The 15,642-nt window shown below is 48.0% G+C and overlaps 1 protein-coding gene across 1 annotated transcript in view; it reads right to left on the minus strand.

The window, feature by feature from the left end:
• Positions 1-15,642, minus strand: part of DYNC2I1 (dynein 2 intermediate chain 1) — a 134,514-nt gene that overhangs the window by 6,321 nt on the left and 112,551 nt on the right. The window contains exons 19-21 of the mRNA XM_082257423.1: positions 9,991-10,051; positions 2,220-2,319; positions 1,614-1,745 (exon numbers count right to left, since the gene is read on the minus strand). Coding sequence (XP_082113549.1) covers positions 1,614-1,745; positions 2,220-2,319; positions 9,991-10,051 — 293 coding nt within the window. The remainder of the gene's footprint in view (positions 1-1,613; positions 1,746-2,219; positions 2,320-9,990; positions 10,052-15,642) is intronic.

A 15,642-nucleotide genomic window follows, 5' to 3' on the forward strand; every position in this document is an offset into this window, starting at 1 on the left:
GCTGTATATCAACTTGAAACATATTTTCCATAGAGGATTATCTCTAATCACTAAGATTATTTACATGTTCTAAGGTAGATGAGATATCTGGGATATCTTGAACCCAGAAAGAATGTATGGGGAGATCTCTTGTTTGTCCCATAGCCTGGTACTATACCCGGGAATCTCTAAAAGGTCTTCTGATCATAATAGTTGATTCCTTGTCTTCTGCTTTTCATTAGCCTACACCAGTTTACCATTTACCCGGTGTGAGGTCCAATTCCCGCCAAGGAACCTAACCATTGTATGGCTGGTTCAGGCTGCACGTTTACGGCCAACCCCTGATTGGGACCTCGGTACCCTCTAGGCAGGAAGGCTAGGATTGGGACTTACTGCACCCCTGGAGCTTTTCCATCATGTGGAGTCCGCTTGATTGAAAAATATTGTAAAACTCTATTCATAAATGCATGGTAAGCTTTTGATCTGTATTATGTACTTTAATCTGGTTGCAATGATATAAACTATGTAACTTATTGTATTTCCTTTTTTTCTCTTCATAAGCAAATAGATGAAAAATCTTCTGCTCGTTCCTGACGAAGCAACGTGTAGTTTGTCATATATTGCGAAACGCGTTGAATGAGTGGATTTGTTTGTATCCATTTTCATCTATGCATTATTTATATACATATGTATGTTATTAATCTTGCACAAGATTGCACTATGTGCATTTTTGTAATTGATGTTATTCTGTAATAAACTTGTTTTTAAGTAATATGCTTACCTTGCCTTACCTACCCCAATAAAGTCCCACCTTGCACGACCCTACTGGTAACTGGGACCAGAGGTTCAAATTTTCTTTACATTTTTATTGGGTATGTTTTATAGCATAAAGAAAAAATATTGTTTTTAATTTTTTTTTTTTAATAGCGCAAAAAATAAAAACCGCAGAGGTGATAAAATACCATCAAAAGAAAGTTCTATTTGTGGGGAAAAAAGGACATCAATTTTGTTTGGGAAAAGTGTCACACGACCATGCAATTGTCAGTTAAAATTACGCAGTGCCATATTGCAAAAAGTGGCCTTGTCATGAAGGAGGGTAAACCTCTGGAGCTGAGGAGTTTAAAGTGTATCTAAAGCTAAAATTTTTATTTTTGGGCAGACAGGTGAAGTGTTAAAACCTTTGTCAGGTTTTTCTTGATGTCTGCATCCCTACTGCGAAGATTTAATCCTTCTATTTGTGAGGAAAACTCCAAAATACAGTCGTCAGCCCAGGAATATAAGAGAAATTTTCCAATGTGGATACTTTTTTCAGATGATAATTGACGAAGAGCTTATATAGATGGCTTTTGCATTCCCATGCAAGTCTGTGAGAATGCAAAACCCATTTGAAGCAGGTCACATACACGTTAGCCGGTCAATGATTTCTGAATGATCTCAGAAGCTTCTAAAACCGATATCAAACTAATGCCATTGCCACAGGGCCAAAGCTTATTGACAGAGGCCTAAGAGAATTTTCAGCCTTCTGTTTTGTCTCTGAGACAGGAAGAATTTTAAGAAAGGTTAGATTCAGCCAACCTTACTTGTACATCACTGCTATACTAACTAGCTTTAGTGCAACAATTAAAATTAGTTACCAAAAATGCTGGGAGTGCAAACGGTGAGAAATCAATTGCAGTGACCTTTGATGGTCTTAGCCTGCTGTGCAGAGATGAGTATTGCACTGGTGGTTCTATCAATCCATATCGTGTTCCGTGGGTTACTATTCCCTGTTGGCAAATAAAATTTTAAATGTTTAAAATGTTTCACTTTTGCAGCTGAAAAGTACAAAAACAGATATGTGTATACTACTAAACTAGCCGCTATGCCAAGTTGGCAGCTATTCTGTCTGCTAATACTTGAGCTCTGTATGTTGAAAGATTTTCTATGGTAACCAACAAATAATTTCGAAAAAGGGTCTGGACCAGACCAGAAAGGCAAACTTATCTGAACAATTGTGGGAAATAGGAAAACAGCTGGATATACAAATACAGAAGACACAAAAGAGGCACAAAAGCACAACACAAAAATCTTATAGGTTATTAATATAAATATTTAACCTGAAATAAAAAAAAAAAACGTGGAAATCTTTCTGTACTCATATCCATCATATAAATTCAGGTGATAGTCATCAGAGGGTCAGTTATAACTTAAGGGGGAACACATATTTCTGTATTGCAGCATAAAAAACATGCCTAACTTACAATATCTGTTCCAATGACAAAATGGTTGGAGTCTTGCGGAAGGAACTTAATATTCATAGTTTCAGGGAATCCCAGAGTCAGAACATCTTTGTGAAAAAATCTACAAAATAAAAAAAAAAATATATCAATGGCAAAAACAGAAAACAGCAAATAAAACTGGCTTTTTGTCAATTTTATTTTAGAATTGATTTTAAGTATATTAAGTGAAGTGTTCTATAATATATTGATTTACTTGACCAAAAATCTTTTTTTTTTTAAATAAAGCCCAAAACCACCTTTATCTTATTAGGGCTTATTCCCAACCATGCATTGTGGTGACGTATGTATTAATGCAACGCAAAGAAAAGCTCTATATGCATTAGTGCTGTACAGCAGTAATTACATGTGTTAATGTAAAGATGCTGTGGATGAGAGACGTGGCCATACTGGTGGCTGCAATGTACATAGTGGCCACAGACCTAACCCTTTTTAGGCTATCAAATAACGGAATTTTTGTAAAATCTTACCTGTAAAATTCCTTTCTCTGAGTCCTCCGACAGTCGCCGCCTCTTCATATTCGTCACATATGGGGGTATTAGACTTTGCTCCGAAGGAGTAGCTAGGCAACAGAATATGTTAACATTAAAGCTTTTAACATATCCCACCCTCAAGGGGTGGTCCCCTCAGTCAATACCCTCCTACTTCCTGCAACCATATCTCAGTTTCAGTGGAATAGCAGTAGAGTATACAACCAAACCCCAAAAGAGGGGCGGGGGCGGCGACTGTCGGAGGACTCAGAGAAAGGAATTTTACAGGTAAGATTTTACAAAAATTCCGTTTTCTCTTACGTCCTCCGACAGTCGCCGCCTCTTCATATTCGTCACATATGGGGACGTCCCAAAGCAGTGCAAACATGAGGGGTGGGAAACGCATCCGCGCCGAAAGGCAACGCAGTCTCCGCATCAAAGAAAGGAACCTTACCAAAAGAAGGAAACCAGCTGGGCTACAGGAAAAATAATTGCTCAACAGGAGCAACAACCCAGGAAAAGACAAATAACCAGGGGATAAAAAACTTATCCCAACAGCCAGAGGTCCCCAACAAGGGACCCTAGGGAATTGCCGCACTAAGAACCTTGCGGCCAAAGGAAGCATCCGCCGATGCCTGAACATCTACTTTGTAGAATTTTGTGAAAGTGTGCACGGTCGACCAGGTCGCCGCCTTACACACCTGGGCTACAGAAGCCCCATGACGACAGGCCCAAGATGTACTCAGATATCTAGTAGAGTGCGCCTTCACAGGCACAGGGGGAACCTTCCCCTGCAAAGCATAGGCCTGTTCAATGGTCTGCCTTATCCATTTGGCGATGGTAGAGGCCGACGCCGCCATGCCCTTCCGAGGACCCTCTGGAAGAACAAACAAGGAGTCCGTCTTTCGAAAAGACTCAGTCGATTTAAGGTAAACCCTTATCGCCCGAACAACATCCAAAGAATGTAGTCTCACCTCCTTTGGATGTTTAGGCTTCGCGCACAGCGAAGGCAAGACAATATCTTCATTAAGATGGAATTCTGAAACTCGCTTCGGAAGAAAAGAAGGATTAGGTCGCAAGACCACCTTATCCAAATGAACAACCAGATACGGAGACTTGCAGGACAAAGCCGCCAGCTCCGACACTCTGCGAGCCGAAGTGATCGCAACCAAAAAGGCGACCTTTTTGGACAACATAGACAACGAGATCTCCCTGATCTGTTCAAAAGGAGCACGTTGTAACACAGATAGAACGAGATTCAAGTCCCAAGGGGGCAGAGGATCCCTCCTAGGAGGAACCAGATGCCGCACTCCCTGAACAAAAGTGCCAACCAAGGAGTTGGAAGCCACGGGACGTTGAAACAGAACGGCCAGCGCAGACACCTGACCCTTTATCGTAGCCAGCGCCAAACGCTGATCGACACCCTTTGAAGGAAGGACAGCACTCGGGAAACTGAGTACGTGCGGGGTGAAAACCCCCTGGACTCACACCAGGCAAAATAGGCCTTCCAAGTACGGTAATAAACCTTCCCCGAGGAAGACTTCCTCGCGTTGATCAAGGTATGAACGACCTCAGGGGAGAGACCCTTTTCCTTCAGGACCTCAGTCTCAACAGCCAGGCCGTCAAAGCCAGCGACTGTAAAGCAGGATGGTATATCGGTCCTTGAGACAGGAGATCGTCTCGAAGAGGCAGACGCCACCGGGCGTCGACCGCCAGATTCACGAGGTCTGCGTACCAGGACCGGCGAGGCCAGTCCGGTGCCACAAGAATCACTGTGCTGCGTTCCGAGTGTAACCTGCGAAGGAACCTGGACAGCAACTGAATCGGTGGAAAAGCGTACATCAGCCTGTACTGATGCCACGGGGCCACTAACGCGTCCGACGCGTCTGCCCGAGGGTCGCGCGTCCTTGCCACGAACCTTCTCACCTTGTTGTTGAGACGAGACGCGAACAGGTCCACATCTGGAAGACCCCACTTCGCGCACAACATCTGGAAGACAGCCGGGTGGAGAGACCATTCCCCCTGATCCAGGGTCTGGCGACTCAGATAGTCCGCCTGCCAGTTCTCCACCCCCGGAATGTGAACCGCCGTTATCGCCGGGACATGAGTCTCGGCCCAAGACAGAATGTCGGCCACTTCTCGAGCCGCTTGGGCACTCCTGGTGCCCCCTTGGTGGTTGATGTAGGCCACCGCCGTGGCATTGTCCGTCTGCACCCGAACCGGGCAGCCCTGCAGCCGGCCCGTCCAGCGATGAAGACAGAGATTTATCGCACGCAATTCCAGAATGTTGATCGGAAGGGAGGACTCCCCCTCCGACCAAGTCCCCTGGGCGGACAGAACGCCCAGAACACCACCCCAGCCCGACAGGCTGGCATCCGTGGTAATTACCGTCCACGAGATAGGACGAAACGACTTGCTCCCGGACACCATCGGGGATTGGAGCCACCACAGAAGGTCTCTTCTGGTGCGATGACTCAACGAGATTTGAAGATCCAGAGATTGAGGTCGCCCGTCCCACATGGACAGGATCTCCGCTTGGAGACCCCGCGTGTGAAACTGGGCGAAAGGAATCGCCTCGAAGGCCGAGACCATCAATCCCAGACATCTCATGCACGTCTGCAGAGACGAGTGCGGAACGTCCCTGAGGGACCTGACTTCCTCCTGAAGAGTTCTGAGTTTGTCTTCCGGCAGGAAGACCTTCGCCTGCACCGAGTCCAGAATCATTCCCAGGTAGGGAAGACGAACCGACGGACTCAGTGTCGACTTTGGAAAATTTATCGTCCAACCAAACTCCTGCAGAGTTTGCATCGTGACAGACAGGTCCTTCTCCAGACCCTGGCTGGTCGCAGACTGAACCAGAATGTCGTCCAGATACCCCAGGACAGAAATGCCCTGGGCCCTCAATAATGCCAGAACCGGTGCAAGCACCTTGGTGAAGACCCGCGGAGCCGAGGCGAGACCAAAAGGCAACGCCACGAACTGGTAGTGATCCTCCGCAATGGCGAATCGAAGGTACCTCTGGTGACCCTCGAAAATGGGGATGTGAAGATACGCATCCTTCAAATCGATGGAGGCCATGAATTCCCCCGGAACCAGGGCAGCCACCACCGACCGCAGGGATTCCATGCGGAACTTGCGAACCCGCACAGAGCGGTTCAGAGCCTTCAAGTCCAGAATTGGACGAACCTTGCCCTCCTTTCTGGGCACGGTGAACAGATTGGAATAAAACCCCCGAAATCTGTCCCGATGAGGCACCGGAACTACCACTCCCTGAGCCCTCAGGTCCCGCACCGCCAGGTGCAGGTCCCGTAAACGCTCTGGAGACAGTTGAAGATTTGAGGGAAAAAATCTGCTCTCCGGCCGAGAGAGAAACTCGATCTTGTAACCAGATCGAACGATCTCCTGAACCCATCTGTCCCGCACGCGGGCCAACCAGGGCTGAAGAAAACCGAGCAAGCGTCCCCCCACCCCAAAACTGGGTGAGGGCGCCCCTTCAGGCCGCACTGTTATGGGCTGCGGATCTGGATTGACCGGACTTCTGTTTTCCAGACCAGGGCTTCTTCTGAGAGCCTTGACCTTTGAACGGTTTGCCCTTGTAGTGCGACCGAAAGGCACGAAAGGACCCCTGAGGGGGCCGAAAATTAGCATGCTTCTTCCCAGAAGCCCCCTTAGCCTTGGGGAAATGGGGCAAGAGAGTGCTCTTACCTCCGGTGATCCCCTTAATCAACACATCTAAGGACTCCCCAAAAAGGCGAGACCCATCATAAGGCAGATTGGCTAAGGTCTTACGTGAAGACTGGTCCACCGACCAACATTTCAACCAAACCAGGCGGCGAGACAACACCGCCACGCTGTGCACACGTGCAGCCAACGGGACTAGGTCCAAGTCCGCATCACACAGATACATGACACCCTGGTGGATTTGATCCACCATATCCAGGGTCGCCGGCGAGGCCGAATCGGCCACTAGGACGCGCCTAAGCATCTGCGTCCAACTTGCGACCGCCTGGGCCGCCATGAGAGAGGCAAACAGAGCCTTAAGCATAGAACCCGTAACAGAATAAGTATGACGGGCAAGAGACTCCAATCTCCTATTCGTGGCATCACGGAACACAGGGGAATCCTCTGCAGGAATCGCAGTGAATTTGTTTAAAACCGCATTGCGTGATCCACTGGGGGTGGCACACACCACCTTTCATCAGTGGAAGGCGAGAAAGGATAACGCAGTTTGAACCTACTTGGTACAGCAAAAGGTTTGCGCAGATTGCGCCATTGTTCCTTAACAGCGCGCTGAAAATCATCATTGCAGGGAAAAACCTGTGGCGTCCTGCGTTTTCTCTGCGTCCCATAAGCCGCCAAGGCAGCGGGGGGACACACTTCATCCTGCAAACGCAGCGTTTGTTTTATGGAAGCAATCAATTCATCCATGATTGCAAGCTCTTCAGGCGAGCCAGGGGGAGAATTATCAACCCCTTCAACTTCAGCCTTCACCTCGGACCCCACTAGATCCAGGGAGGAGCGGGACCCCGGTAAGGAGGCCACCGCCATAACAGCCCCATCACCTTCACCCTCAGAATCAGAGGAAAGAGAAACTCTGGGTCTTTTAGTAGATTGAGCAGCCACCAGCATCTGCACCTGAGCAGCAAGGCCAGCCACAATAGTGGCTAAATCCCCCCCTGGGGGGGAAACAGCGGTCCCCTGGCTTTCCACCAAGGCGGTAGGAAATTTGCCCTCCTGAGAATCCATTGCCCCTATTACAAATGCCGGATGATAAAGGGTTAACTGCCCCTTTAACAAGCGCGGCGAGCGCAGCCCACCGCACCACACACAAGCACAATGAGACCCCCACAGGGACAATAAAACTGACACAGGCAATGGATAAGAAGGATATAACCTGAGGAGACCCTCGCCGCTGCCTCGATCGGTGTTCCTGGAGAAGAGGAAGTGATGCTGCCAGGGCGCTCTATGAAAGCCTATGGGAGGCTACAAGAAAATGGCCGCCATGCATGTAGAACATGCGGCCGGAGCGAGTGTAGGCAAAATGGCGCCGTTTGGCGCCGAAACCGCCGCTCCACAGTACAGTAATGCACACATGTCATCCATGTATAAAAAAACATGTCAGATCGCCGCAGCGATCGCTGTATAGTGCCCAAACATGCCCAAAACATGCCCCACAGCACACAGCTTCTCACACTGACAAGGCTGACACACACAGTGTCACACAGCTCCGCCCCCCCCCCCCCCCTGCAGCCCACAGCATGCAGCCGAGTGATAGGGAGACAAACAGTGTGAACAGAGGCAGGTTACACAGTCCCAGACTGACACCCCCCCAGACAGACAGGTCCCCACATAGATACACTTACCTCACAATGGCGTGGGGGACCCGCACAGGCGAACAAGCCGCTGCACATGAGGCAGGGAGAGTCGCATACAAGACGCACAAAATGGGGGTTAAGAAACCGCACAGCGTCCAGTGAGGTAGCCACCTCACCAATCATCCCTGCACCGAACAGGGATGGGTCGTTCACTGTGCCAGGAGCGTTACCTGGCTGAACGCTCGATGGCAGGCTGGGAAGCCACTGACCCACGACCTGCGACCAGGGGGATCAGCCCGAGACCCAGCCCGCATGATCCTCTTCATCCGAAGAACTAACTAACGCTGACAAAAAGAACAGCTAAGTAAAGGTAGAGAGAAAACTCAAACAAAAAATCAAAAAAGAAGAAAGAGTCTGGGGCACAAAGCCCCAGCACAGAGAGAGCCAGCCACTCCTGACAAGCTAGACATTGAAACTGAGATATGGTTGCAGGAAGTAGGAGGGTTTTGACTGAGGGAACCACCCCTTGAGGGTGGGATATGTTAAAAGCTTTAATGTTAACATATTCTGTTGCCTAGCTACTCCTTCGGAGCAAAGTCTAATACCCCCATATGTGACGAATATGAAGAGGCGGCGACTGTCGGAGGACGTAAGAGAAAATAAAATTTCAACTGATTTAAAATACAAAGCCATGAAAATCACAGGTAATCATACATTTTAAAGCATGATGGGGTATCAGCATTTTAAATATAACTTTATTGGGTTAGCTGCAGATCAGCTTTAAAACTCAATTCCTTCCCCCCCTCCAACTATTAAAGTAGAACTAAAAGCAAAATTTTTTTTCATTTTGGAAAGAGCAAGGGAGGGTTATAACTATTGTTAGATTTTTTTTTTCTCGCATCTGTGTCCCATTGCAGAGATGTATCCTCACTTCCTGTTCCATAGCTAAACAGGAAGTGAGAGAAAATCTATGCAAATTAAGGCAATTCCTTGGGAACCCCCAGGTCACCAGAACTAGTGTCCCTATTTAAAGATTTCCCCAATATTACTTTTCTGGGGACAACCCAAAATGTGGGATTTTCTTATACTTTCACTTTCAATTATTATGGTATACAGGAAAAAATCAAGAGTGTGAATCTCCTTAATGGGGGCACAGACAGCTATAAAAACTGACAAGTATCCGAAACGAAAGAGAACGTTTTGCCTTTAGCAATACTTTAACCCTTGTCCATCTCCAAAAAAAAAAAAAAACCCTTGAACACCAGACCCTTCACCCACCTTTTCCCCCTTCTGGTGTATTTTATTTATTCCTTCAGTTGCGCTAATGTGAGTACACTACAGCATGAATGACTGGGGCGATGGTGACACTAAAAGGTGGGTCCATAAAGTCCTGCACACACAATATGTCCTCAGTCTTCTAGGGTGTTTAAACGCTAGGCACCATTAATCCCTGGAGAATGAGGACATCTTGTAGTGGAGAAAAAGTACTGCAAGTGATACGATCTAAGTGAAGGGGAGTATTGCAGCCTGTGCCTTTTTTTTTCCAATGTCTAGGAGACCTTTTTTAAAAAAAAATAATAATGCAGCCCTGTGTTGACATTTAAGGTACATGGTTCACTTTACAAAAAGCTATACAGGCATTAGGAGGTGTTATTGGTTGTTGTGGGCAACAAAGCTGCTCTTTTCCATGTGGTCAATTTAAGAGTTAAACTCAAGAGAACTGAAAATGTCCAGTGTCTGCTGTAAACAGAGTCTTACTAGTTCGGCATGTTGGCGATCCACACTTCTCTGCTGCCTCCATCTGGTATTATTTGATATGAGAATTGCTTTCAATTTGCCAAGGACAAAGATATAAAAGCCACATTTTTTGTTCAAAGAAAAAAGCAGTCAAAAGAAAAAACTTTGCACAAGACTGTCTAGTCACAGATCCCACATGAAACGTATACTTACTTGTCAATAAGATTTATAGATGAACTGTGTATTAGTTTCACTTTTCCTCCTGGAATCAAACCTGAAAAATAAATCTAAATTGTGAAAATAGGCCTGCAAATATATTTTCAACTTAAATCTCAGCCTTTGTTTAAAAACAGATTTACCACTTTCTACATTGGGCGAACCCTCGATTTTGGGTGGTTTAAACAGTAGTAAAACAGATTATATTCTATCATTCCCATTAGAAAAGTCTTAATGCAAATTACATTGTTGTTTACTGTACTGTAGCATACTTGACTATAATGCCTCTCTCAGGAGTAGAAATATATTAGCACTACCCATATTCTTGTTTAGAAGTAATAAGTATATGGTTACATGCATCCTTAATTCTGTCCTTAGTTGCCTAGACATATCTTTTATATTGTCTCTTCTACTATGCATATTTATATGGTCCGAGTTTTTTTTTTTTTTACAATACAGGAGTTTTTTATTAAAAAATTGTAAAAGTGCAAAAACAATACAAGTGAATTCAAACAGGAACCATTTGACATGGTGAGTCCAGTACATGTTTCAAGTTATTGAAGTCATCATCCTTGACACTGATGACGGATCTGGGAAAGCTCACTGACTTGTAATCAAATGTATGCATTTTTATTTTTTTTTTTTTTTTTAAGAAGAAGAAGCAGTGAATGTGCTCTGTAGAGACCAACAAACTGGTCTCTGGAAGGGCCATAATCTGGAGCGTTCCAGACTTGCTCACCACTATCGGAAGAAACACAGAAAAAGGTAAGGGCCTCAATCAAGATGAGAGATTTCATAAAAAACCCAACTCCATAGAAATGCATGGTAAATAACTGGATTTTTGTTACCCACTTTAAAAATCCCTTTTTCGGAGTTCATTGACAGACACAACTTCTTCTGTATTCTTGACCATTGGGTTATAATGCCACCTACAGGAGTAGGACACTAGGCAGAAAAAAAAAAAAAAAAAACTCAGCACCGCCTATGGGCAGTCCTAGCTGATAGTCAGCCTCCTCTCTGCCATAAGCAGCTCAGTTTTGTAACAAAGCAGTATAAGTAGAGAAAAACCAACAGAGGGATGGGTGTTGTAACCGTCAATGAATTCAGAGAAAGTAATTTTACTGTAACGAAAATCCCGTTTTTGCTTACGTTCATTGAGGGACACAGCTTCTTCTGTATTCTTGACCATTGGGATGTCCTAAAGCAGTGCCTCAGTGAGGGGGTGGGAAAACCAAAAAACAATTGGAGCAACCAGGCAAACATGCCAACCAAACAACCCCTAAGAGCCGGTTCACACTGAGGCTATCCGACTTGCCGGGGCGACCTGTGAAGTCGCGGTGCACAGCGCGCACCGTGACCTTGGAGCGACATGCACGGACTTCATATCATTAAAGTCAATGCAGGTCGCTCCAGGTCGCCCCAAAGTAGTACAGGACCCTTTTTCTAAGTGTCGCTCCTATTAGAACGGGTCCTGTGCTAATCTATGGCAGGCGACCCACGGCGACTTGTCAGGCGACCAAGTCGCCCCAGTGTGAACCGGCTCTTAAGGGGGCCAAAATGAAGCGTAAACACCGTCTGCAAAACTTTGCGCCCTAAAAAAACACTTGAAGATGCAACACATCAACAGGGAAAATTTAGTCAGAGAACATACATAAAGACAAGGAACTGCCTCGCAACCCTGAGACACAGATGCCCGAAAGCACCAGAGGCACTAGAGCCCTCATGGAGCATGTGCTAACGGTTATGGGAGGAACCCGCCCTTAGGAGTGAACGCCTGAACAGGCATCCAACAGAAAAAAACTTGGCAGAGAAGGTCCAGGCCTTCCCAGGAACCCAACAGGAACATAAAAGACACCTAACCAACTGGCAGGAGGTCGCAGTGTACAAGGACACATGAACCACACAGACCAAATCAAAAAGTGTGCAGCGCAAGCTCCTTAGGATGCCAGACATCGCCACAAGAAAGGCAGAGCAATACTCTCAGGTAAGTGAGAGATTGACACCACCTGCCAGGCAGGAGACACAAAAAAGGAATCACCATATCTCTGTGAAAAAACAAACAGGAAGACGAATAAGCCAACTCAGATGCGCCCCGCAGAAGCAAAAATACTCAAAAGAGCAACCCTCTAAGAAAGAAAAGCCAGGTAATATCCTCCATACCGTCCAAGGGAAGGCTTCTAGAGAACCAAAACCCCAACTCAAACCCAATAAGTGTCACAGAGAGAACACAGGAAATGTCAACGAAGAACACCTAGAAAATCATCCAGGGTGGTCTAGACCCTAGGGAGGCGCCCCTTCTGAAGAGGCAATCGACAGGGAACATCCAAGACCAGCCGTACCATATCAACGTACTACAGACAAGTCTGGGGCCACCCGAAGGACTGGAACCACTACAGTTGCCGTCCCATGAACCCTACAGCAGACAAGAGAACATAACGCATCCAATGCATCCGCCGGGGGTTACCTGTAGTCTCCACCAACCGTTACACCTCATTGTAAGGTAGGCTATCAGGACAACCCCTCCAGGGATTCTCCACTGTAGGCAAATCTGACAAAAAACATAACTCACTTTACGAGCCAATTCTCAATGCCAGATATGTGCACAATGGGCCAGAAACATGCTGTGCCCCTCACGATAAAAGAAGGACACTGCACGTGTGGCCCTGGCTGAAAATCTGGGCCACAGTAGTGGTAGCGTCAGATCAGATCCAGACAGGAAGCTCAGGGGGAAGGGTAAGAAAAAAAAAAAAACGGGTCAACCTTAACTCTCGTGCCCGAAGACAGTAAAGAGCAGACGAACCAATAGGTCTCCCTCCAGCTGGGTAGGTTGGCATTCCATACTAATGACCGTCCACAGGAAGGGAAGAGAGTGCACCCCGGATAGCCGAACAGGGGACCAGAACCACCATAAGAGGAAAGCCCTTGTCGATTGGTCCAGAAGAACTGTTTGTCTAAAGAAATGCAATTCCCACGGCAGAATCCTCACATGGAATTGCTCACACAAGGCCATCTAGAAAGGTGGGTACCATAGGGAACAGAGTCTACAAACAGGACTGCTGGAAGGATACCCACAAGACAAAAGTAATCGGACCATATTCCAAATCAATGTCCACCAGAAGAAACATGCTGGCATGCTTTGAGACGAGAATCATGTCCATAGACTCCAGTCTCCCAGTCAGAACGGTCTTCAGGATGCTCCGTAACCAGCCAAAGCCCTGCAGGGAGCCTTAGGTCCCCTAAGCTATCTGTCACAGTGACCTAGAAGAGCACTCGCCCATGAAACCAGGCAAAGCAATCCCAGCTGCCTCAGCAACACCAGGACTGGAGCCAAAACCTCAGAAAAAAAACTGGGTGCAACAAAGCAGGTCAAGGTAAAATGCCACAATAGATGGGACGTGTCCCCAACAGCAGATCGCAGGAAACACATGTCCCTCGCCCATAGGATTGTGCAGGAAAGCATCCTGGACGTCTACAATTGAGAGGAAAAAAAAACCCTGAGAAGATGTAGGATTCCAGCTTGACCTCTGGTCCCTGAGGTCGGACAGAACAGAACGAAGGAACACTCGGAACTTGTGCCAGCTTGGACACTGGGACAAATACCCCCTAGCATGGAAGATTCAGCACCAGGCGCATACAGGAAATGTAAAATTTGGGGGGGGGGGGGGAAGGAACTGCCCAAGCGTATAAGAAGGAAACGCTATACTGAGCCAGACACAAGCCATACGCAGACCCACATGTTGCGAACAAGGGGGGTTCCACAGGACGAAAAACCTGCAAGGCAAACCCCTACCCAGAGAGTGGGTGGAACCACCTCAGTGCTGAATAGGACTTATCTGTGAGCATTGCGGACTTGATGGTCCCGGAGTGCTTACCCCCCTCCGAGGGGGGTGCCTTGAAGAGTGAAGAGCTGGAGCTGTTCAGACAGCAAGTAGATGCAGCTATCTATGGCCTGACAGACACAGTACATGGCCCATACTATGGATTTTAAGACCCACAAACCATCAACGGTGACCTGACACCTAGCAAATCAAGGAAGGGCCAATCTACATGCTAAGGCATAGCGGCAGTTTTGAAGAGAGACCCGTCACATGCCGTTGCCAGATGAGCCAACCTACAAAAGGAGGCTGGCAGAGGTCCCACAAAACAAAGACCTCGCAAAGGGAGCTGCCGCCAGAGGCCCCGCAAAGGGAGCTGCCGTCTGAGGCCCAGAAAAAGGAACTTGCCAACGGAGGCCTCGCAAAGGAGGCCGTTGTCGCAAAAGAGGCCACTGTCTGAGACCAAGTAAAGAGGGCTGCCGACTAAGGCCCCATATGGTCCCCAGATAAGGGACGTATCAGATATTGAACTGATAAGAACAGACACTACACCCGATCTAAGCCAAAAGGCCTCGTCTGAGACCCCACATAGGCCCCAAAAAAGAAGGCCGCCGACTGAGGCCCCAAAAAAGAAGGCCGTCGACTGAGGCCCCGCAAAAGGAGGCCGCCGACTGAGGCCCCACAAAGGAAGCCCACCATCCAAGGCCCCACAAAGGAGCCCACTAGCTGAGGCCCTGTAAGGGAGCCCACCATCCGAGGCCATGAAAGGGAGCTCACCATCTGAGGCCCTGAAAGGCAGCTCACCATCTGAGGACCCGCAAAAGGGAGCACACGGTCTGAGGCCACTCTAAAGTGAACCGCCGGCCAAGACCCTTCAGGTTCTGAAGGCCTGCAAGGGAGCTCACCGTCTGAGGGTTCCGCAAAGCACCCCACTGTCTGAGACCCCAAAAAAGGGGATCACAGTCTGAGACCCCTTCAAAGGGTACCGCTGGCTGAGGCTCTCAGGCCCAGCATGGGCCCCAAAAGCATAGCAGCCGCTGGGGGACTACAACACAAAAAACGGCTACCGCCTTGACTTCCACACTACAGCAGGGAGGAAGGCAAGGGCCCGCCAGCAAGGCAGCAGAGCCTCTGGCTGCCCCATCACTGGAGCGGGTAGTCCTGCCAAGCAAGGGAGCCCCACTGGTAGGCCGCAAAACCGCAGCCTAAAGTTGCGGGCGTAGCCATACCGCTAGTAGCCCGCAAAAGCTGAGGGGGCACGGCCGTGTCCGCAACTTTGCCCCATCTATATGATCAGGTGAGACTGCCACTATTAGGCCACAAAAGCCGCGGCCTAAAGTGCTTTTGGGGGCCCCAGTAACACAGCCCCGCCCCTAAGCCCATAAACGTGCATCCCACAGTCCATCAACTATCCCCCTAGTGACACAGGGGGACTCGGCAACAGAGCCCCCACCTTAATATGCCGCAAACACCTTAGGGGGATAGAGGGAGAACAAGTCCGGTGGGAGGGAACCTTGTAGGGACAGACCACCCCAGGGAGTACCCGTGACCCACACTACATCCAGGGCAGGAAGGAAGGTTCACCTACTTATCAATCCAGAGGTGCGAGTGGGCAACACTCCCAAGACAGAACCTCCTCCAGACGTTTAACTTGTTGCCCGCCCTGATCCAGGATGGGGCATGTCGTGGCCGACACAGCGCGTAGCTAAAGGTCTGTGTGTGCTCGCTGGCCAGACTGGGGTGACCTCCTGGATCTAGATTATCCAACCCGTCGCCAGTCTGGCTGTTGATCTGGCCAGTTCTCTGCAGGAAGAAATTCCAAGAAAAGAGAAAA

This window comes from Pelophylax lessonae (assembly GCF_965119305.1).
Source record: "Pelophylax lessonae genome assembly, chromosome: 5".
Classification (NCBI taxonomy): Eukaryota; Metazoa; Chordata; class Amphibia; order Anura; family Ranidae; genus Pelophylax; species Pelophylax lessonae.